The 21,543-nt window shown below is 49.7% G+C and overlaps 2 protein-coding genes across 4 annotated transcripts; one reads left to right on the forward strand and one right to left on the reverse strand.

Annotated features, from left to right (window-relative positions):
- The first annotated feature begins 6,818 nt into the window (after positions 1 to 6,818).
- On the forward strand, positions 6,819 to 10,542 carry TMEM101 (transmembrane protein 101). 3 transcript variants are annotated; one of them, XM_081271967.1, is made up of 4 exons: positions 6,819 to 6,919; positions 7,352 to 7,532; positions 8,414 to 8,560; positions 9,538 to 10,542. In XM_081271967.1, the coding sequence occupies exons 2-4, from the start codon at positions 7,389 to 7,391 to the stop codon at positions 9,844 to 9,846; spliced, it is 600 nt and encodes a 199-aa protein (XP_081128093.1). In that variant the 5' UTR covers positions 6,819 to 6,919; positions 7,352 to 7,388; the 3' UTR covers positions 9,847 to 10,542. The 3 variants fall into 3 exon arrangements, with proteins under 3 accessions (XP_081128093.1, XP_081128092.1, XP_081128091.1); XM_081271966.1 differs by having other exon boundaries at positions 6,856 to 6,953; XM_081271965.1 differs by having other exon boundaries at positions 6,859 to 7,040.
- A 1,575-nt stretch (positions 10,543 to 12,117) lies between these two features.
- On the reverse strand, positions 12,118 to 16,302 carry NAGS (N-acetylglutamate synthase; the record flags this gene model as incomplete). The annotated part of the gene is made up of 7 exons (XM_081271988.1): positions 15,868 to 16,302; positions 15,069 to 15,343; positions 14,743 to 14,956; positions 14,240 to 14,420; positions 13,486 to 13,657; positions 13,203 to 13,385; positions 12,118 to 12,271 (listed from the first exon to the last, which is right to left on the reverse strand). Exons 1-7 carry the CDS (start codon positions 16,282 to 16,284, stop codon positions 12,118 to 12,120), a joined length of 1,596 nt encoding a protein of 531 aa, XP_081128114.1. The 5' UTR covers positions 16,285 to 16,302.
- Between the last annotated feature and the right edge of the window lie 5,241 nt (positions 16,303 to 21,543).

The raw sequence follows: 21,543 nt of genomic DNA on the forward strand, positions 1-21,543 counted from the left end.
CAGAGGTAACTATTAGGCCAAACCTTCAGTTTGCATAATGTAGCTTTTAAATCCCTAAATGCAGAATTTTACATTTATTCCTATTAAATCTATTTTATTTTTCACAGTACTGGGGATTGAACTCATATGCTAGGCATGCACTCTACCACTGAACTACACTACCAGCCCCAAATATGTTTTTAAATTTATTAACATGTTGGGGTGAAACCCAGCTCCTCTCACATTTTAGGAGAGCACTGTACCGCTGAGTTGTATCCCCAGCCCCCAGATATATTTTCTACCACTGAGCTATCTCCAGCCCTTTTTATTTTTTATTATTTTGATACAGGGCTTTGCTAAGTTGCCCAAACTTGCTTCAAACTGGTGTAATCCTCCTGTTGAAAATTCCTGAATAGCTGTTGTTACTGACATGAACCTCTGTGCTTGGCTTGATTGTAATTTTGCTGTACTTGAGGCTCTGGAACCTTTCGATAGTGTTTTCTTCAAGGTCATTGGTGGTTGAGGCTGGGGATATAGCACAGTGGTAGTGTGGTTGCATGAGTATACCAGAGACATATGGTTTGATTCTCAGTATCACAAAGAAAGAAACAAACAAACAAAAAAAGATCTTTGACAGTAAATCCTCAAGGTTTTCCAGATTACTTGAATCAGTTTAGAGGCTTTAGGTCTCCCAAAGGATGGTAGTGGCCTTAGGTTGGCATCGGTCAGCTCTCTTCTGTTCTGCAGACAATCTGTATTATTCACAACCCTGAGTTTCTGTCTAGTAGACCTTGTTTTTTTTTTTTTTTTTTTTTTTTTTCCTTTGTAGTACTGGCAGTGAAACGTGGGGACCCTCTATCACTGAATTACAGCCCAGTCCTTTTTAGTTTTTTGGGTGCCGGGCATTGAAATCAAGGGCACTTGACCACTGAGCCACATTCCCAGCCCTATTTTATATTTTATTTAGAGACAGGGTCTCACTGAATTGCTTAGGTTCTTGCCATTGCTGGAGGCTGGCTTTGAACTCAAAATCTTCCTGCCTCAGCCTCCTGAGCTGCTGAGGTTATAGGTATGCACCACAGTGCCCAGCCCTTTATATTTTTTGAGAGATGGTGTCACTGAGTTGCTGAAGCTGGTCTTAGATTTGTGATCCTCCTGCCTTAACCTCCCTAGTTGCTGGAATTATAGGTGTGTGTTTTGACCAGCTAGACCTTGACTTTTTTTTTTTTTTTTTTTTTTTTGTGGTGCTGGGGATTGAACTCAGGGACACTCAGAAAGCTACATTTGAGCCCTATTTTGTATTTTATTTATAGACAGAGTCTCACTGAGTTGTTTCGCTTTTGCTGAGGATGGCTTTGAACTGGTGATCCTCCTGTCTCAGCCTCCTGAGCTACTGGGATTATAGGCATGCACCACTGCACCCAGCTTAGACCTTGACTTCTTACAGGGGTTTTTGATTGACATGGGAAACAGTGACCCAGTGTTTGGGGGACAGTGTGGTTAGTAGCAAGGCAGGATTGAGATCTGTCAGGTTTCATCTCTGCCACTAATTAACAATATGACTTGGAAACTTTACTAGCCTTCCAAGCATCAGTCTCCTCATCTGTGCAGTGTGAGTCCCTATTTCCAGGTGAGGATTAAATGAGCCCTTTAATGAGATACTTGGCAATTGTAACTACCCCTTTCGTGTGTCCATTAGTCTCTAAAATTTGCTAGGTTGGGTTAGCACACCAAGGATCCTAGAAAAGAAGCAACATGTTTGTCTTCTCGGGGAAGACGACTAAAACTAGGCACAAATACCTTGTTTTAGGAGATGCTGGGCATTCCATGAAGACCAGGGTGGCCTTGTGAGACCTCTGGCCTAGTGATAATAAAGGAAAAAAGTCCCTTTGTACTCAGAGAAGGCCTGAATGAAATATGGATGATGCAGTTTTCTTAGGCAGTGTAGAAAGAAAAAAGAAAATTCCCAACTCCTTCCCAACCTTTTCGTTCATCCTCCCAGGAAAGACACCCAGGGACTTCAAGCTTCAGAAGGGAGTGAGGAAAGGGGTTTTTGAGGGACATGCTCTTTGAAAGGCAACGCTGGTACAAGGTCACAAGATTTTGAGGATCTTCTCAACTTGTCTTGTATCCTGACCTTCAGGGCTAAGGCTTCCCTGAGAGCTGGTCCCCCTGTTGCCCTTGAGGTTGGGGCTTAGGCAAAGGCCAGGTAGGCAGGAAACCAGAGCTGAGATTTTTCACTTCCACTCCTGGACTTGGGCTTCACTCAGCAAGTGTTGCCAAGAATATAGGTGAGTACCCTGCAATTTTGTGGCTTAAGGCCCTTACCTTAGTGGCCAGACCAGACCAGAGTCAAGGCTCTGTCCTCTTGCAGAATAGAAATTCTGCAAACGTTGGCTGCCTTTGTATAACTGAATGTTTAGGGGCAGGAGAAAATAGTTTATCCTGGGGCCTTATAGAAAGTGAGGTTGGGTGACAGGTGACATTAAGGAGGGGCCCTGAGGATTAAAGAACCATTTTTCCTGACTGTTTTTCATGCTGGTAGGAATAAGACAATAAGGGGTAGCTAGGGTTGGGAATCAGGATGTTCGGGTCTCAGGCTTAGATGGCTCTTGTGCTTGTGGATGTAGGGATCCAGTAAACAATGAGACCCCTGAATGGTCTCTGCTTATATATTTCTAATATCACTGAACTTCCACAACTCTAGGTGGATGAGTTGAGACATAATTGTGAAATGTTGTCAGCTTTTTTTTTTTTTTTTTTTGTACTGGTGATTGGACCCAGGCATGCTTTACCACTGAGCTACATCCTCAGCCCTTTTCCTTTTGAGACAGGGTCTCACTAAGTTGTTCAGGCTGGCTTCAACCTCCTGAGTTGCTGGGGTTACAGCATCAGCATCCTTGTGTGCCTTATGCCATTCTTAGCCCATCCCCTCATGGGCCACTCCTTGCTCACAATGGCTGTAGCCATAATTGTGTATTGGACTTTTTCTGGAATCTAGCAACAGTGTGCCCAGCACAGTGCACATGCTCAACTGTGGGCCTTGTGGTGGACTCTTGGGCCTCCACTTGATTGGTTTCCCTTCCAGACTTCCTACAGTGTCTGGCCCCTGGAACTGAGCCAAAATAATCTCAGCCACTCCTTATATGGCTCCTTCCAGGGCCTGTGGATACTGTTGTTTTCTCACAATGTTCTTCGAGATTTGGCTGGTGGGACTTGGGGGGCCTGAGTTTCCTGAAACAGCTGGATCTTAGCTGCAACTAGCTGGCCCAACCTGCCTCTGGACTTCTCAGCTGCCCCGGGCTCTACTCCACCTGGACCTTACAACCTGCTTTCCACCTTGGACCCCTACAGCTTTGGAACCTGGAGAGCCTGGAAGAGCCACAACCAGCTGGTACAAGTGGCCTTGGGTACCTCTTCAGCCTATACTAGCTCCAATGACTGGAAACTATTTGAAGCATGTTGAGAGTGCTGTCTTGACCATCATGCCAGTCCTCTCTCTGGCTGGGAACGACATCAGCAAGCTACAGGCCGAAGCCCTTGCAGCCTTGTGGGCACTAGGCCTCTTCTCTCTTGTGGACAACTTACTGCAAACCTAGAGTTCAAGGTAGTGGTTGACAATCAGACAGCAGGCACATGGCTGTTGTTGTCCAACAGTCCCTGGAAGTGCTACTGTGACCTGCAGTGGGCCTTTGGGAAGTTGGCATGTGGCCAACCTCGGCATTTTGACATGTGCTGGGCAGTGTAGAGGCCCAGCTCTGCTTGGCTGAGATGGCCATTGTGCTAGGCATCAGAGATACCATGCTGGTTACCATGGCTGTGGTTATGGATGAGTGTAAGTGCAGGCAGGGCCCTAGAGGGTCCAGATAGCTGGGGAGCCCTCTGGAGAAGTGAGGAGGGCTACAGAAGGAGGTCAAGGCAGCTAGAGAAGGGAGGTTGGAAAGTTTCTGAAAAGTTCAATTGTCTACCCAGACAGAATTGAAGTATGGGCAGGGGCAAAACGGCTATGTTGATTTCTCAGGGTCTAAATAGCCTACCCATCCCCTCCTCTGACCTAGGCAGCATCTGTCTCAACTCTAGAAACTAGGATCTGGCTATAGTACTTTCCTTCTCAATTCTTTGGGAGAGGGTAGTGAAAGAAGAACCTAAACCAGAGAGATTGGCATGGAGTGGGCACCAAGGAAAGCTTTCTTAATCCTTATGTTTCCCCTCTTTGCACATATCAATAACTTCTGCTGATGGGCACTTAATTGAAACATTGCTAATGCTATGGTGGGGGACAGCCTGTGGGGACAGCCCAGCTGGGCTTCTAGGATGATTTTACGGATATTCGTAATTCCTGTTCTGATCCTCCTCAACACCTTAGGGCTTGAATCAGGAATGGGTAAAGAGACTGGAAAAATAAAACCAATTGGAAAGTGATTCTGTACTATGTGCCTGTGTTAGGGTGAAGAAAACTTAAGTTTGTCTGGTTGTCATTGATGGGCACAGGTAGGCAAAATGACTTTTTTTAGAGGGTGGAGAGGGTACTGGGGATTGAACCCAGGGCCTTGTGAATGCTAGGCAAGTGCTCTACCACCAAGCTATGTTCCCCAGTCCCCCCTTAAAGATATTTTGAGATAGGGTTCCACTAAATTGTCCAGTCTGGCCTCAACTCTCAATTTTCCTGACTCAGTTTCCCAAGTAGCTGAGGTTACAGGCATGGGCCACCATGCCTAATGAAAAATGACTTTGAATGTGGACTTTTCCTCATTTCTTCTGCCTAGACATCTCCCCATTCCCACAAGATAGATTTACACAATTACATAATTCCATTCCCTAGTTATTTGCATGGATACATTAACTCATGTTCCTTCTGATATACCCAGATTTTAGCCTAATGGCTTTTTAAAAAATATTTTTTAGTTGTAGATTGACACAATAGCTTTATTATATTTATTTATTTTTATATGATGCTGAGGATTGAACCCAGTGCCTCACATGTGCGAGGCAAGACTCTGCCACTGAGCCACAACACCAGCCTTAGCCTAGTGACTTTTAAAAATGAAATGTGAAAAAGAATTTGTTGTTGTTGTTCAGCTGTATTTTAGTTTTTTTTTGTTGCTGTGACCAAAATACCTGACAAGAGCAACTTGGAAGAGGAAAATTTTATTTTGGGCCCATGGTTTCAAAGGTTCAGTCTATGGTTGGCTGACTCCATTACTCTGGACCTAGTAGAGGAAGAACATCATGACAGAAGGGTGAGATGGAGGAAATCTGCTCAGCTCATGGCAGCTAGGAAGCAAAGAGAGAGAGAAAGGAAGGGACCATGGACAGATACAGTCCAAGGCCACTTCCCCAGTAATCTACCTCCTCCAATCATGGCCCACTTGCCTAGGTACCACCGTAGGCAAATTATTAATCCATCAAATGATTAATCCACCAATAAGGTTACAACCCTCACAATCTAATCATTTTCTAAATGTCCACCTCTGAATATTGCTGTTTTGGGGACCATGTTTTCAAAACAGGAGCTTTTTCTGGGAGGGGGCATTAAAGATCCAAATCACAATAAGCTGTCATTGACTACTTCATTTTTTTAAAAAATTGGTTAGAAGTGCTGTTTGGACATGAGCCCCTTCCAGGGAATTGGAAGTAGATCTGAATCAAATGACCCACTAGGGGTGCTTGCAGGGTCTTCAGTATTGTGGGGTGAATTCAGTGTTAAAGGGTACAGGTATGTTCAGGAAGATGGGGGGCAGCTTTGTGGTGGTAACCCTAAAATGCCCAGAACTTTTGCCTCTAATAAATATTTATTGAGCATTATGAACTACATACACTGACAACACTTTTTGTTAATATATAGTACATATTTCATGAATATATTTTGTATACTGAGGCTATAAATAGTAAATAGAGGCCCAGAGTGTGGTGGCCCATACCTGTAATCCCAGTGGCTCAGGAGGCTGAGGCAGGAGGATTGCAAGTTCAAAGCCAGCCTCACCAAAAGCCAGGCACTAAGCAACTCAGTAAGACCCTTTCTCTAAATAAAATACAAAAATAGGGCTGGGAATGTGGCTCAATGGCTGAGATCCCCAGAGTTCAACCCGCAGTACCCGCACCCCCCAAAATACTGTCTTTATCCTCATGAAATTCACAATTTAGTGAGGGAAAATAGTCATAAGAGTCACAAATATGTAATTGCCTTTGTGCTGTGATTCAAAGGAAGGGTAGCTGATGTTAGCATATATGATAGGGGAATTGAGAACAAACTGGAGGAGGCCAAAGGGGAAGTGGGGAAGGCCATTTGGAAGGTTGCTGCAGTTAAACTGATAAAAATGATAGTTTGGGCTAGAGTGTGAGCATTGGAACTGGAAAAATGGAGTGATTTGAGGTGTTCCAAATGGCCACATTAGATTTCCCTGTTCTCTCAGGAGACAGGAGCCAGGAGTACTCCTTACTTTAAACGGAAGCTGAGGGATTTCTTCTGGGATCTCTGTGTGTATTCCTTTTATTGAATTCCTACTATGTTCTAGGACTAATTGTCACAAATTTCCAGAAAACTCTGTGATCATTATCCCCATTCCACAGTTAAGTCTCAGTTTAGGCAATGTGCCCAACATCACAGAGTTAAGTTCTGCCTGCAAAGATTACTTTGCTTCCATACACCAAGCTACAATACAGGACTTACAAGGTTCTGACCCCATCGTTCCTTACTGAGGTCTAGTATTCAGTTTTGTAGGTACAAAGTGGGGCCCTGAAGTCTACACCCGCAGAGTAGAAGCCTGAACTCCATTAAGAGAACGCCTCCTTCCTTTCGGAACTGAAAGCGAGAGCGTCGTTTTCTGCCGGAAGCAATAAGCAAGGGACCGGAAGTTGCGTGGCCCATCCCAGAGCCCGCCTCCCAGACCCGGGTGAGGCTGCTGCGGACTGCCCTTTCCCAAGATGGCATCGAAGATAGGTTCGAGACGATGGATGCTGCAGCTGATCATGCAGTTGGGTTCGGTGCTGCTTACACGCTGCCCTTTTTGGGGCTGCTTTAGTCAGCTCATGCTGTACGCTGAAAGGGCCGAGGCGCGCCGGTGAGCGCGCCCACGCAGCCGCCGAACGCGGTGGGGGGCGATACGGCCTGTCCTGAGAACTGGGTTGCAGTGATGTGGGAAAGAAGTTGGGGCCCAGAAGTTGGGGCCCAAGAAGACTCTTGGACTGGGAGGAATTGGTGCCTTTAACTTGGGAGGGGTGCTATGGTCTGGGCATCTGGCCAGATCTGATGTGGTGGTTCTAGCCACGAGAGGGGTCTTCAATTGAGGGAGCAGTGCAGCTTGGGGGGAACTCACGGGGTCTCAAGGCTCTTCCCGGTTTTATTCTGTCCTTATTGCTTCTCGGCTCGCAGGAAGCCCGACATCCCAGTGCCCTACCTGTACTTCGACATGGGGGCAGCCGTGCTGTGTGCTAGCTTCATGTCCTTCGGAGTGAAGCGGCGCTGGTTCGCGCTGGGGGCAGCACTCCAGCTGGCTATTAGCACCTACGCCGCCTACATCGGAGGCTATGTCCACTACGGGGACTGGCTGAAGGTGAGCGTTTTGGCCCCAGAAGGGGGAGCTTCAGACCAATTCCCAGGGCACTTAGTGGGCTTGCATGGTGTGCTAGTCAGATGTGAATCCTGGGAGGACGGAGTCCTTAGACTTGTGTTAAAGGGCAGAAATGGAAGATCCTTAAGTGAGCACACAAACCTTCCCTTCAGTGTGTTGAAACTGAGGTCCAGAGATGGGAAAGACTTTTTACTGAGATCATATTACATCATTCTTTGGTAGGATCAGAACCCAGGACACGTATTCTAAGAATCCTTTAAACTATTAGTTTAGTAATCCCAGATTTATACATCAACAAGGACCTTGGTGAGTATCTGGTTCAACCATCTAATTTTATGAAATGTAATTAATCTTAGTGCAGCATTTAAACCTGTAAATGTCAGAACCTATGTTGAGCACTGCAGACTTAAAGGTAAGGTTGGAAAAGGACTGATTTCGCAGAAGGGACTGTCAGTCCAATAAGGGAGGCAGATATGTGTACAGTTACTGGAGGGTGAGTTCGGCCCTTCTTCCTTCCCTCTCTTCCTTTTTCTGACTCTGTTCTATATACTGTATAGAGGAAAGAACACCGACTGAGTCTCCAGACCTACCGGATGGGGAAAGGGACAATGTGTGGTGTCTGAGTTCTGTCACTTACTTTCAGTAGTACTGTGGACAATTTTCTGAACCCCTTTGGGCCTCAGTTTCCACTTCTGTAAAAAAGAAATATCTATCTCTGCTTTTTCTGCCAACCACCCTTAGAAATAAGAGGACATTATCAGTTGGAATCATATGTGTAGAAATGGGCAGTTCTATACTCTGGGCAGCCAGGAAAAATGTGGTGGCTGCAGTTCCTGACTGGAGTCTCCTTGCCCTGGCCTTAGGTTCGTATGTACTCACGTACAGTTGCCATTATCGGTGGCTTTCTGGTGCTAGCCAGCGGTGCTGGGGAGCTATACCGTCGGAAACCCCGCAGCCGCTCTCTTCAGTCTACCGGCCAGGTGTTCCTGGGCATCTACCTCATCTGCGTGGTAGGTTGGGTTTCTAATGTTTGGAGGTGCCTGACTGGGAATGAAATGTGAGCCCAGGCCTGACAGAACCCAAGAAGATAGTCAGAACAAGGGCTTGCTGATGGCGTGGCTGGCAGTGGTTGCCCTGGACAGCTTCTGGGCTCACCAGCCCTCCAGGCAACTTAGAGCTAACTGAGAGCCCTTCTTCCAACATTAAACCCACCAGGTAGAGAAGTTGGATTGACCATTCAGTTCCAACCCTGAAAGACAGAAGAACAAGATGGGGTGGTTTTCTCTTATGGATTCAGCCTCTAGAGGACTGGGAAAGTGGACAGAGGAGAGGTTTGATGGGATTGTAGCTAGGACTCTGCCACCTAGAGCTGATGGGAAGTACCTTGGGTAGTCAGTCATGATTCTCCTTGGTGCTAGGGGAGGCCAGTGTGGAAGGTACTTGGCCTCATCTTAGTTGCCAGGTATCAAATCCTTGTGCAGGACTCCATGTGGGATTCCATGGTATATTCAGAGGTGGGACCCCCCAGTGTGACTGTGGATATATACTTCCTTCCTTCAGAAGCCCCAGGGGGCCAGGCACAGTGCTGCACACTTGTAGTCACAGTTTCTCAGGAGACTAAGACAGGAGAATCACAAGTTTGAGGCCAGCCTTAGCAACTTAGGGAGGCACTGTCTCAGAAAATTTAAAAGGGCTAGGGGTGTAGCTCAGTGGCAGACTATTTGCCTAGCATATTCCATTCCCAGCACCGCCCCAAAAAAAAAAAAAAAAAAAAAAAAAAGCCCTTGGGGAAGAGGAAATACAGCTTAACCTGCTGGGGCCCTGTAGTCAGGGAAGGAAACAGGTCCTACTTTCAGAGTCCCCATTCTGAGAGAGGACTTAGTGGCCCATTTTGCAGGGCTGATTTGCAGGTACTGTCCCATGGGTGGCCTTCCCCAGATGGGCATTCCAGCCTGTTGGAGAGTCTTAGAGGATGGTGTGTCTCCAGGCCTACTCACTGCAGCACAGCAAGGAAGACCGACTGGCATATCTGAACCATCTCCCAGGAGGGGAGCTGATGATCCAGCTGTTCTTCGTACTGTACGGCATCCTGGCCCTGGCCTTCTTGTCAGGTTACTACGTGACTCTGGCTGCTCAGATCCTGGCTGTCCTGCTGCCCCCAGTCATGCTGCTCATTGATGGCAACATTGCCTACTGGCACAACATGCGACGTGTAGAGTTCTGGAACCAGATGAAACTGCTCGGCGAGAGTGTGGGCATCTTCGGGGCTGCTGTCATTCTGGCCACTGATGGCTGAGTTTGACAGCAAGAGGCTGAGATGGGCACAGGGAGCTACTGCTTCGCTGGCCCTGTTGCTGTTTATTTATGCTTCTTGGTCTGTTTGATTCTTTGTCTCCCCCCCCCCATTTTTTTTTTTTTTTGCATAGTTAAGAGACAGGTCTCTTTTTTGGTTCCTGGCTTGTCCTTGGGAAGGTGGGATCCCTGAACTTAATGCCTCACGGGTTTTTTTTTTTTTTTTTTCCTGTTTGTTGAGAGGAGAGCTGAGGCCAGCTGCTTCCTGGGTCCCCAGGAAGGGGAGAATTTTTGAGAAGGGAGTGAGGCAGGGTGCAGCTGCTGAGAATGAGTGACGGAGGAAGGAAGATGGAGACTGGGAAGTACATGAATGGGAAAATTTTCCTTTTGAACCTGGCAGATGCAGCTAAGCTCTGTGGTGCTTTTCGGACTGTTGACACATATGGCTCAGGCCCTGGAGGAACAGAAGAGTTGGCAGTACAGAAGTCACACAGTTCTTAGAGCGTGCTGGGGGCAGAAACAGTACCAGCTCTCTGTCATGTACCTTGAGAACCTCTGGGATATGTAGGGGTGGAGCAGGCAGCAGCCAGCTTCCCATCCCTGCTGTCTGTTTCCAGCTGTATGGTTGGCCTGGTGGGAGTAGAGTGCCCTCCCAAACACCAGACCACACAGTCTTCCAAAAATAAACACTTTATATAGACATTTGGCTTCACTTTTCTGTTTTCCTCACAGGGCACTTTGCCATTGGCTGGGATTGATTGTGAGTTTCTTGAAACACCATATCTGGTTAAGCCGAACTGTGATCCTCCCATGGTTTCCCCTGTTCTGAAAGTTCCATAGTCCTTTGACTTTGACTGTCTTCAAGAATTTCAAAATCTGAGCTGGGGTATAGCTCAGTGGTAGAACACTTCCCTAGCATGTGCAAGTCCCTGAGTTTAATCTCCAGCTTGATAAAACAGCAAAACCTCAAAATCTTTACTGTTGTTTATACTTTTGATTTCACTCTTGTAGCTTGTCTTTCCTTCCCCTCTTGGGGCCAGCTCTTTTGAAGAAAACTTTAGCAAGGGCAATTGGAGGGAGTGAACTAAGGTTGTGTCCACTTCAACAAGTATTTTACATGTTCACATGAGGAAATGGGGGCTCAGAGAAGGTAAGCAGCTTATCCCAAGCTGCGGAGCAAGTCCAGCTACAAAGCAGGATTCTAGGTCAGATGTCTAGTACCTAAGCCCAGTATGTCTTGAGACATGTTTCTTGAGGGAAGACAGGTTTCTCTGAGGGCCTGGGTTTTGTCACCAAGAGGGGCTTTTAATTGAACATCTCCCTATTTTTCTGTGCACTTTTGGACAGAAAATAATCCTAGTATCTAGTAGGGCACCTGACATGTGCTTCAAAAAATGGTGAATGAAATGTCTGGGCTTTGGATTCCTGCTCCTCTGAGGTATGCTGGTCTTGCAGAGATGACACAAGCTCCATTGGGGCTGGGGGACATATCCAAGTCTAGACTTTCAAGCCAAACCCACCCTGTGGCTTCTCTGGGCTCTTGTAGGTAAAAGATGAGCCATTGATGTTTGGTCTTGCACTAGGCCCAGCCTGGAAAGGGAGCTGGGGGTGGGGGTGGGGCTCCCACAGGGGATGGAGGCTGGGGCTGCTCTTGGCCTAAATGTCTTCTAACCTAGGGGAAAGCTGGCATCAGGTGAGGAGATGATGGCAGCATTCATCCTTGGGGCCCTCCATCTTATTGTCTCCTTTACTCTGTAAGTCCCCTGGTTCTCAAGTTCTTGATTCCAGAGGGTCACTGCTAATTTCCTTTCAAGTGTGAACTGACTCACAGAAGTATTTGCATTTTAATCAAGGCCTTCTGAAAAATTGCAAGACCCAAAGGAATTAGGGTGAGTGATAGAATATCAGGTGGTGTCTGTGTGTGTGAGACAGATTTTGGGCAAGGGAGCCTCAAAATGGCACAGAGGCCTAGAAACTGGCCTATCGTTAAGGTTAGCCCCAAGTAGGGCCCTCCAAGGCACCCATGCCCCAGACCCCAGGCTGAAAATTGAAAGCCACCTGGTTGTGTCTTCAAAACCTTAGGCTGGCCCCCCCCCCTCCTTGTACTTGTCCCACTTTGGTGTTCCCTCTGCGCAGAGCTGGGGCTGCTTCTTCCTCTGCAAATTACTCAGCCAACAAGCCCCAACCAGCCTGTGGCTGCCTGGGGTCACCCTCAGCAGGCATGGCTTTCCGTTTACCCTGGCTATCCCAGGGCCTATAGGACCTGTGGTAAGGGTCAGCTGCCTGGGTCAGAATCTGGCTTGCAGAAGGAGTCTGGCAGCCCCTTGGCATGGTTGACCAGTTCATAGGAGTCCCGGATATCTGCTAGGCCAAACCAGAAGAAGATCCACTGCTTGTTGGAGAAGCTGCCATCACTGTGCTTGAAATACCTGGGTGGGGGGAAGGAAAAGGGAGCAGCTTTTAGGTCAAGGCTCATGCTCACTCACTGAGTCTGTTTTCAGGAGTCTATTAGTTGTATATTATATGCCAGATGCCCAGCTGGGACCCATTGTGTTACTTCATTCTCCCCTCAGTAGCAGCTGAGCCTGACATTTCAGGCTGTACTGTCTTTTCACAGAAAAGCAACTAAGACTCAGGGAAGTGAGCTAACTTGCTAGGGTCACAGCTAGGAAGGTCAGAATACGTACATCCCTTCCTCTCCCCACTGCCTTGATGGTTGGTTCTTGGTGACTTTATTTACTTATTTATTTGAGACAGGGTCTTGCTAAGTTGCCCAGGCTGGCCTCGAATTTATGATCCTCTTGCTTCAGCCTTCCAAGTAGATGAGACTTGCATATGCCAGCATATCCAACTTCTTGGTCTCTACCAACTGAGCTATATCTCCAGCCTCTTGGTCACTTCTTAGTGTCCACAGAATAGGGTAGGGAGGGATAGGGGTATAGTTATGAAGGAAAGAGAGGAGGGGTTTTTCATTGAAGGTACTGTGGACCTGGAATAAGGAGTTTGGCAATGGAGTCTGAAAGGAGCCTCTAGAAGGGTCAGGATTTCTTGGGAGAGACAGGCTGCTACATGGGGGTTAGGAGGTATCACTTGCTTCAAGGGAAGCAGAGATGTGGGCCTGAGGAATGTCACTAGGGAACCCCAGGCCAGGCCATTCTCTGTGGAAGGGAAGCTAGTAAAAGAAGGAAAGCTTAGTATCTTTTTCTTATGGTGCTGGGGATTGAACCCAGGGCCTTGTGCATCTGCAGCAGGGACTCTACCAACTGAGCTATATCTACAGCCCTGGGGAGCTCAGCATCTTGATGGTGAAACCCAGTCATGGCTGGCGGAAGTGGCAGAGGAGAGGGAGACAGGGCCTACCAGGGATTGATGGGGTTGGTGACCCTGGAGCGCCAGAACAGCATCTGCAGGTCCCGCCGCAGGCATTCCCACAGCATCTGGCCAGAACCTTGGCCTTGGCGGCTGGAGCTCACTACAAATTTGTCCAGGTATGGGGTGCCCCCAAGTACGGGCTCTAGGGTCAGAATGGCCGCAGCGTTGTACCTGGAGCAGGGGGCGGGAGAGCCAGGCTGGGACCTCTCATTGATCTGAAGTTGCCCATAAATGACCCTGGACCCTTGCCCTCTGAGGCCTGCAGGCTCACCCCTCAGAGACATAGATGGAGTGCAGCCGCGGACGCAGAGAGTCCAAGTAGTCGTCCCGGAGCTTCTTGCCAAAGCTGGCGTTGACCAAGTTCACCAGGCGCCCCTGGTCTAGGCTGTCCAGGTTGCAAACTCGCAGCATCCTCTCGGCATTCTTGAACAGGGTCCCTGAGCCTAGGGTGAGATGAAGGAAGGGGTTAGGTTGACCCAGGGCCAGGCCCACTTCTCGGTATATGCGGCCTGCTCGGGGCTCCAGGCAGAGAGGGGACTGGTGGTACAATTACTGTCTTCGGGACATCTCCAAAGTCAAATGATTTCTGTGGTTTGCCAATTTGTCTGTTTTTCACTCAAGGAGATGCAAGTCTCGCACATCACTCTTAGTCCCTCCTATTACCTTTAGTCCTTCTCTCCTATCCCGCCCCCAGTCCCACCTACCTGCCCAAGTCCAGCCCACCTCTCCTACACTCGGCTATTCCCCCTCGGTCACGTCCCCTCAAAATCCCTCCTATCCGATTTCTTAAGTCCCGCCCATCTCCTTAGTTCTACCCAAGTTCCGTTCCAGCCTGGTCCATCTTCGCCTCCCACACCTCCACCTGGTTTCAGCAGGAGCAGGAACCCATTGGTGTGGCCTCCCGCTACGACTTCCAGGCTGCTGGAGAAGCTGAACTCCTGCACACCTACAGCCAGGCCAGACCGATGCTCAACCTCCGGCCCCAGACCCGCCTGCTCACCTGCCCGCCCACCGGGGACCCTCACCCTTGTTGCTGAAGAGCTCCGTGAGCAGCGTGCTGGCGGCGGTGATGACAGCCGAGGAGTGGTGGGGCAGGCGGCTGAGCACGTCCAGAATGAGCCGTATCTGTTGCCGTTCTTTGGTGCTCACCCACTCCGCGTTGGTCACCAGGTCCAGGTCCGCAGGCAGGTTCACATTACTCAGGACCTGAGTCCCCAGCAAGGGGATGAGCCATGCGCCCTTAGCCGACCACAGATGTCTTCCTTAACCCCCAGATTGCGTCATTTCCCCAAGGACCTCTTTTCTCTGACCCCTTTATTAACTTACTTCCCCTGGCGAATTCCGCCAGGGAATGCTCAGATCTGGACGCAGGAGGCCAAACTCGTTTTTTTTATAATTATGCTTTCCTATCTACCGGGCTTGAAAGTGACTGTGGCCGGTCCAGGAGGCGAGCAGGGGCCGTAAGGGTGGGGGCTCAGCTTGTCCTAGAGTCATGGGGTGGGGTGGGCGTGCAAAAGGAGGAGCGCACCTTATGACTGCTGTTGCGCAGGCCGCCTGAGTTATTGAGGAAGATGATTTTGGTGGGCTGCAGCGCCTTGGCCAGCGCCGCGGTCACCTCCAGAGAATCGAGAAGCACTGAGCGGCGTGCAGCCGTCTCCCCAATGGGGCACAGGATGGGGATGCTGCTGGACTCCAGGCACCACTGCAGCAGGTCCGTCTCCACCGAGACGATGCCACCATAGCTGTGGGCCAGACGTGGTGCTCGAGAGGGCCCCTCCAGCACCATCGGACTGGGGCAGGGTGGGCCAAGTAGCCTGCTCTGACGACGCCCAGGAGGGCAGGGCCGGCACTAACCTGGCATGGGGGGCTGGCTCTGCAGCACTCAGCACTGACCCGCCGCCAAAAAAAGGCACTGCAGTGGCTGCGTTGTGCCTCAGCTCATCCACCAGCACCTTGCAGCTCTGGGCAAGCTGTGCTTTGGCCTCCCAGAATGAAAGACAGCCCGAGGGCGCTGTGGGGGCCGGCAGCCCCAGAACAACCAGTGGCTTCATGTCCATGCGCTGCAGAAAGGCCAGGGCGAAGGCCAGGCTGGATACGCCCCGCGGGCACTTGAGCACCTCCTCATCCACCTGCGGGCACGAGGCACGAATGGGCGTCAATGCGAGCCACATCGGCCCTGAGCCGCCTGATCTTTACAGCGAGGACCTTAGGTCCTCTCATGACCACCTGCTCAGGAGTTGACAGGCCCCACTTCTGGTCACTGGAGCCCACCTGCTCCGCCCTTTGCCCGTTGGGTCTTGCCGCTCCCTTATCTCACACTGCAGTTCCTCCCACCGCTCCTCCCAGTAACCTTGGACTCTGGGACACCTTGGGGGGAGGGGTGATGCAAGCAACTCCACCCTCTGAACCCCTAACTGCGTCCATGGTGGGGGACCTTCTTCAGGCATCACATCTGAGGGTTAGGTTCCCCAGGTTTCGACCTCAGGTTGCAAGGGAAGCTTCTGGAGCAGCGCGAGACCTCGCCCATTCCCGGCACCCGTCAGCACTCGCCGTGCCCTTTCTCAGTTCCTCTGTCCAGTCCACAGCTTGTCCTGCTGTGCCTGACAGTCGCTACACCACCCCTATCCCTTCTCGGTGACAAGGCTCCGCTCACCTCGATGACGGCGAAGGGCTTGTCTGCGGAGTAGTGACAGCTCTGGAACTGGGTGAGCCAGTGGCGCGCTTCCCCGGGGCTAGCCCCACACTGGTTCAGGAAGGCCTGGATGTCCCGCTGCACCAGAGAACGGCCAGCCGGGGGCGCGGGGGTTTCGGGCGGCGCCGGAGGCGGCGTCCACAACGGCTCGGTTGTGGTGGGCGACTGGACGCGGTCCTCAGCGCCCTCGGCCTCCTCCGGCTGGGATTGGGCACGTGCCCGCGCGGTGCTGAGCCGGCGTCCCGGGCTGGCACCCCCAGCGGCCCGCCGCCGTGCGCTACCACTCAGTCTCCGTGCGCCCCCAGTGCCCCGTGGGCCGTGCAACTTCCCGCCGGTAGCAGCTGTCCGCAGGGTAGCTGCCACCCGCACTGTCGCCATGACGAGAACCAACCCCGCTCGTCCCCCACCGGTGGCGATCTGTCCTTAGCACTCGGCACAGTGGGGAAGGGGAGCTCTTAACTTGTCGCTGGGCGGGGCTGGACCTGGCCGGGGCGGATCCGGACCCGGGCCAGAGCTTGAGGAAGGTCAGTTCATGGGTTAGGGGGCGGAGCCGCCAGCATCTCCCGCCCTTAGAGGGGACGGTGCTCGCTGGCGAGGTACACGAGGCCCAGATAAAAGGCGGTGGAGCTCTTTAATGTGCGGCCAAGTTCAGTTCCAGGAAGGGCTTATGGACCCAAGGGTGGCTGTAGGAGTCAGCGGGGTCCTCAATGGTTAAAAGGGACACTGACTAAAGCGAGAAAGGAGAGCAGGTAGTCATTAGTGCAGAAGGGACTGGAAGGAGGGGTCGGGAAGAGTCGAAGGAGGTGGAGTCAGCCTCGATCCAGGGTGTGAGTGCAATCTCCTGTGGTCTGAGCTCACGTGGGGTTACTAGGGTTTGTGACCTCCAGCCACTAGGAATCACCCTGAGGAAACTGCCCCATCCCCAGAGCACCCTTTCCTAATATGTAAGGCTTTTCCTTAAACCATTTAAACTTAAAATGTGTTCATAATAGAACTGTAACTAGAAGGCCAATATTCCTATCCAGATACAGAAGGAAGCCTTAAGAATAAAGTCATATGGAGGTGATGCACACCTGGAATCCCAGATATTCTGCAGGTTGATGCAGGAGGACTGTAAATTTGAAGTTAGCCTCAGCAATTTAGGGAGGCCCCCAACAATTTAACAAGAGCTTGTCTTAAAAACAACCACAACAACAAAAACAAAACAAAAACAAAAAAGGACTGTGGGTGTGGTTCTGTAGTTAAGCACCACTGGGTTCAATCCCCATTACCAATAAATAAACAAGCAAATAAATAAATAAAACAAAGTGAGACTAAAACAATGTCATTAAATTCCAGCTGGATAGTGTAGCCTACTGTCTTGGAACATAGAAGGTTAGCAAGTGCCAGGTATTAACCACACCTGGCACCATGTGAGGACTTCACACACAGCAACAGCACTTCCCAAATTGTAACTCATTTAATCCTCACAATGACTTCAGGACATATATGGTTATTATCCCCACTTTACAGATGAAGAAATTGAGGCACAGAAATAAGTGAGAGCTACCGTCACTTTGCTCACAAGCAGGGTTGTCTTTGAAGCAAAGTTTTTCTATTCAGATCCAGGCTCTTAAGCAAGATTTGGAATGAACTTGAAAGACTTGAACACTGTCAGGGGATATGGTTCTGTGTTACTTAACTGGGTTCATATGCTGCCTGAACACACCTCCCTGCCCTTTAAGTTGTTCGTGTCCTACACCTGGGTGGATGCCATCCAGTCTAGTCTTCTGTTACAGAGGAGGAATAAGACTGTCTTTTGTAGAGGGCAAATGACTTGGCCAAGGTCACCAGCTTGTCAGCATCCTGGCTAGACTCTAGATATGTTAAGTTCCCATCTCTGCTCTTGTCTTCCTTAGGGTGGTTTTGTGCTCTCTAGGCTGAGACTCAGGACTCTTGGGGCACCACCTAAATTGGGAACAGTGGCCGGGGCTGCTTCCTTCCTGAGTGTTCCGGAGGATGCAGGGCTGAGGATGTAGATCAGTAGTAGTAAAGTGTGTGTTACGCATGTGCAAAGCCCTGGTTCCATCCCCAGCACCCAGCTCTCCCTGCAAAAAATAAATAAATAAGTAAAAACAAATGAAATTCAAAGGATGCAGTGTGAGGATACTGACCCTCTTCCTGGAAACTCCCCCCATTAACACAACCACAAACACTGTCCCAGGCAGGAGACTAAGGGTGTGGGGGGAACCTGACTTTGTGACCTCATCATCAACTTTTCCATTTTCCTACTCAGAAATCTGGGTTTCTAGTTAAGGAGTAAAGCAGTGGTTCGGAGGATCTGCACTTATCCCCTGGGGACCACCTTCACAGTTTTCTTTCTCTTTCATCTTTCTGCTACCATCCCCTCCACACCCTTCCCACATACATTCCCAGAGCTTCTCAGAGCAGGTGGGCCTAGCCCCTGGGGGCATAATAATTTTCCTCCTCACCCTCAGAGACCCCAATCTCAAATATGCTTCCCCTTCCGTGTTCTCCATCTAAGCTGTTCATCAGAACACCCCTCTCCCTTCAGAATTCTTCCTCCTGTGTCCCTCTGTCTTCTTTGTCATAGATTGAGCTCCCTGGGGTCAGGGGTGCTGTCTGCCTTCTTAGATTGGGGGCTTCCTGTTGAAGCACCCAACTCTAAACAACTCAGAAGTTTCTGGCTGCATTAGCCCCATTTCCCCTGAGTCTGTAAGGCACACATGAGCTAAGAAGCTGCTTGCGGCTCCTTTGGGCTTCATCCCAAAGGGCTGTGTCCCCAGGCAGCCAATGGGACCCAGGTGTACCCCTAGTGAATGATTAACTCCAAGCCCATCGACCCTGGGGCCACTGTGTCCCCACAGCCTCTTCCTGAGGATAGGCCAGCTCTGCCTGGAGGACTGGCCCTGCTTTCTGGAGATGGGTGTGATGCATGGGGTCTGAGCCCACCCCTCCAACCTGAAGACCTAGGGACCATTGCTGCTCTGGGACTCCAGGTTAATACTCTTTTTGCCTTTTTATTTTTATTTTTTGTGGTGTTGGGGATTGAACTCAGGGCCTTCTGCATGTGAGGCAAACACTTGACCAGCCCCCCCTTTTTTGCCCTTTTATGACTGGTGGTGTTTCACTTCATAGAGTGGAGCCTGTTGTCAACGTGCCCAAATCAGACTCCTAGTTTCTCCTAAGGTCTTGGGTCTTGAGGATTCTGGGAGCAGGGACCCAACCTTGCAACTCTCCAAACACCTCCCCAACAAGCTCTTCTGCCCTGAACACAGGGACTGATTTGAAGGCCCAAGGTCACAATTTGGCACAGGTGGGCATGGAGGTGACAGGAATCTGGGCAGGATGAGGAGCCCGGGCTGACACTGGACAGTTCCACATCACAGCACCCAAAGGAGACACACTGCTGACACGTGGAGACCAGGAATACAGAGCCTCACTCACACCATCTATAGTCACACAGGCACACATTTATAGACACTTAGATGCACCTGTAGACACACACAGATAGTTGAAGACACAGCCTTGTCACCTGGTTGAACTTGAAATGTACCACTACAAACCCTTGATTCTGCCAGGTGAAGCTGCTCATTCTCTTTTCCTTCCTTCTTTCTAACACCTGGCGCCTCCCTCAGCTCTCTGCTTCACTGGGGAAAAATCAGGAAGCTCTTAGAAAAAAAACTTGCCCAGTCACCAATGCCTGCACCTACGTCTCTGCACTCCACCTGTGAGTGTAGCAGAACAGCCCACCTGCCCAGAAAGCCAGCCCCTGCCCCAGTGCGGGCGACCCAGCCCCTCCTGCCTAGGGGCACTCCTCCAGCAAAACTCCCATCAGCATAGAAATCACTGTTATTTCTCCACAGAGACACAACCTCTTGCTGGGCATGGTGGTGCACGGTGGTATCCCAGAGGCTCAGGAGGCTGAAGCAGGAGGATGGCGAGTTCAAAGCCAGCCTCGGCAACTTGGTGAGGCTGTAAGCAACTTAGCAAGACCCTGTCTCAAAGTAAAAAATAAAAATGGCTGGGGATATGGCTCAGTGGTTAAGCACCCCTGGGTTCATTCCCCAGTACAAAAAACCCTAACTTCCCACTCTACTCTCTCGCCAACTAACTACTCCCTATTTCCTTGTGCCTTTTAGCATTAAAACTCCTGGAAATAGTGAACAAACTTGCCACCTCTAGTTCTTTCTTAGATCTGATCCCCTCAGGATGTCACCTTCTCCCTCCTCTGTTCTCCTTAAGGTCACTGGTGACCATGTTGCCCTTCTCAGCACCTTTGGCTCCCCCCCACCTTCGCTACACTCTCCTCACCTGGCCTCCCTGACCCCTGGCCTCCTCCCTGGCAGCTGGGCTGCTGCTCCCCCTGTTCCTTTCCTTACTGATCTCACACTGGCTCGAGGCCTCTCTACTTTTTGTCTCCCAGATTCTACTTAGTCTCCAGACTTAAAGGCCACCTCTGAGTCAAGGACTCCTGCCTTTTACATTTCAGCCCACACCTTTTTTTTCTGAACTCCATATTTGTGTCTCTAACTACCTATGGATCTGGAACAGACCTGTGATAGACATCTCATGTTCTGCGTCTCTAAAGCAGCTCTCTCTATCCCCCATCCTGCGGCTGGCTAGGTCTGCTTTACTCATATCTTCCCTGTCTCCCTGTTTGCTCTTAGCTCAGGCCCCAGAACGTGTGGTTGTCCATGATTCTTCTCTGTCTTTCCTACCCCACACTCAATTTGTATATATTTTACCCATAAAATACATCCAGTGTCCAGCTGCTGCCCACCTCCTCCAGGCTTCCACCCTGGAGGAGGAAGCAATGGTGTGCCTGCTCCTGTTTTTTTTTTTTTTTTTTTTTTTCTTTTTTCTTTTTGGATACTGGAGATTGAACTCAGGGTGCTTAACCACTGAGCCACAACCCCAGTCTTCGGCCACATTTGTTCCTTTTTAATATTTATTTTTTAGTTATAGGTGGACACAATATTTTTATTTTTTTCTTATTTTTATGTGGTGCTAAGGATGGAACCCAGTTCCTCACGTATGCTAGGCGAGTGCTCTACCTCTGAGTCACAACCCCAGCCCAGGCCACATTTCTTGATGGGAGATGCAAGGTCTCCTTGGAGAAGGGCATGTGAGGTGAGAGGTATTGTTACAGCTATCTGTGGAAAGCACAGTTTACCTAGCATGATTGCTTATAGTCTGTCTTCCTCTCCCTGGATTCCTCTAGAATACAGGAGGAATTCATAAGGGCAGACATCTCTGTCCTGCCCATTGGTCTATCCCAAACTTCTAACATTAGTGCCTGGCATGCAAGAGCTGCTCAACACGTATTTATTGAGTGAATTAATAAATGAAGAGAAACAGAAATGAGTGTAACCCGACTACACTTTTCAATCCTCCTGACTCAGCCTCTCAAGTAGCTGGGATTACAGGTGTGTCCCACTGTGCCCAGCTTGAAATATTTTTATTTTTTTATTTATTTTATTTTTGGGGGATATTTTAAAACATAACACAAAGGAAAGAAAGTCTGGCTCTGTGATTTGTGGGGTGGGTGGAACCTGCACTGGTGGGGTTGACCTAGGACTGCCTTCTCCATCTGTAATCCCAGTAGTTCAGGAGGGGTCTGGATGTCAGACAGAG

The sequence above is a fragment of the Spermophilus citellus genome, assembly GCF_964194105.1.
Source record: "Spermophilus citellus genome assembly, chromosome: 17".
Classification (NCBI taxonomy): domain Eukaryota; kingdom Metazoa; phylum Chordata; class Mammalia; order Rodentia; family Sciuridae; genus Spermophilus; species Spermophilus citellus.

Bases quoted from the DNA above. Each gene is read 5' to 3' on its own strand.
- TMEM101 (XM_081271965.1), top strand. From the start codon at position 6,904: ATGGCATCGAAGATAGGTTCGAGACGATGGATGCTGCAGCTGATCATG. The intron at 7,533-8,413 runs GTGAGCGTTTTG...CCCTGGCCTTAG, and splicing joins ACTACGGGGACTGGCTGAAG to GTTCGTATGTACTCACGTAC. The intron at 8,561-9,537 runs GTAGGTTGGGTT...GTGTGTCTCCAG, and splicing joins GCATCTACCTCATCTGCGTG to GCCTACTCACTGCAGCACAG.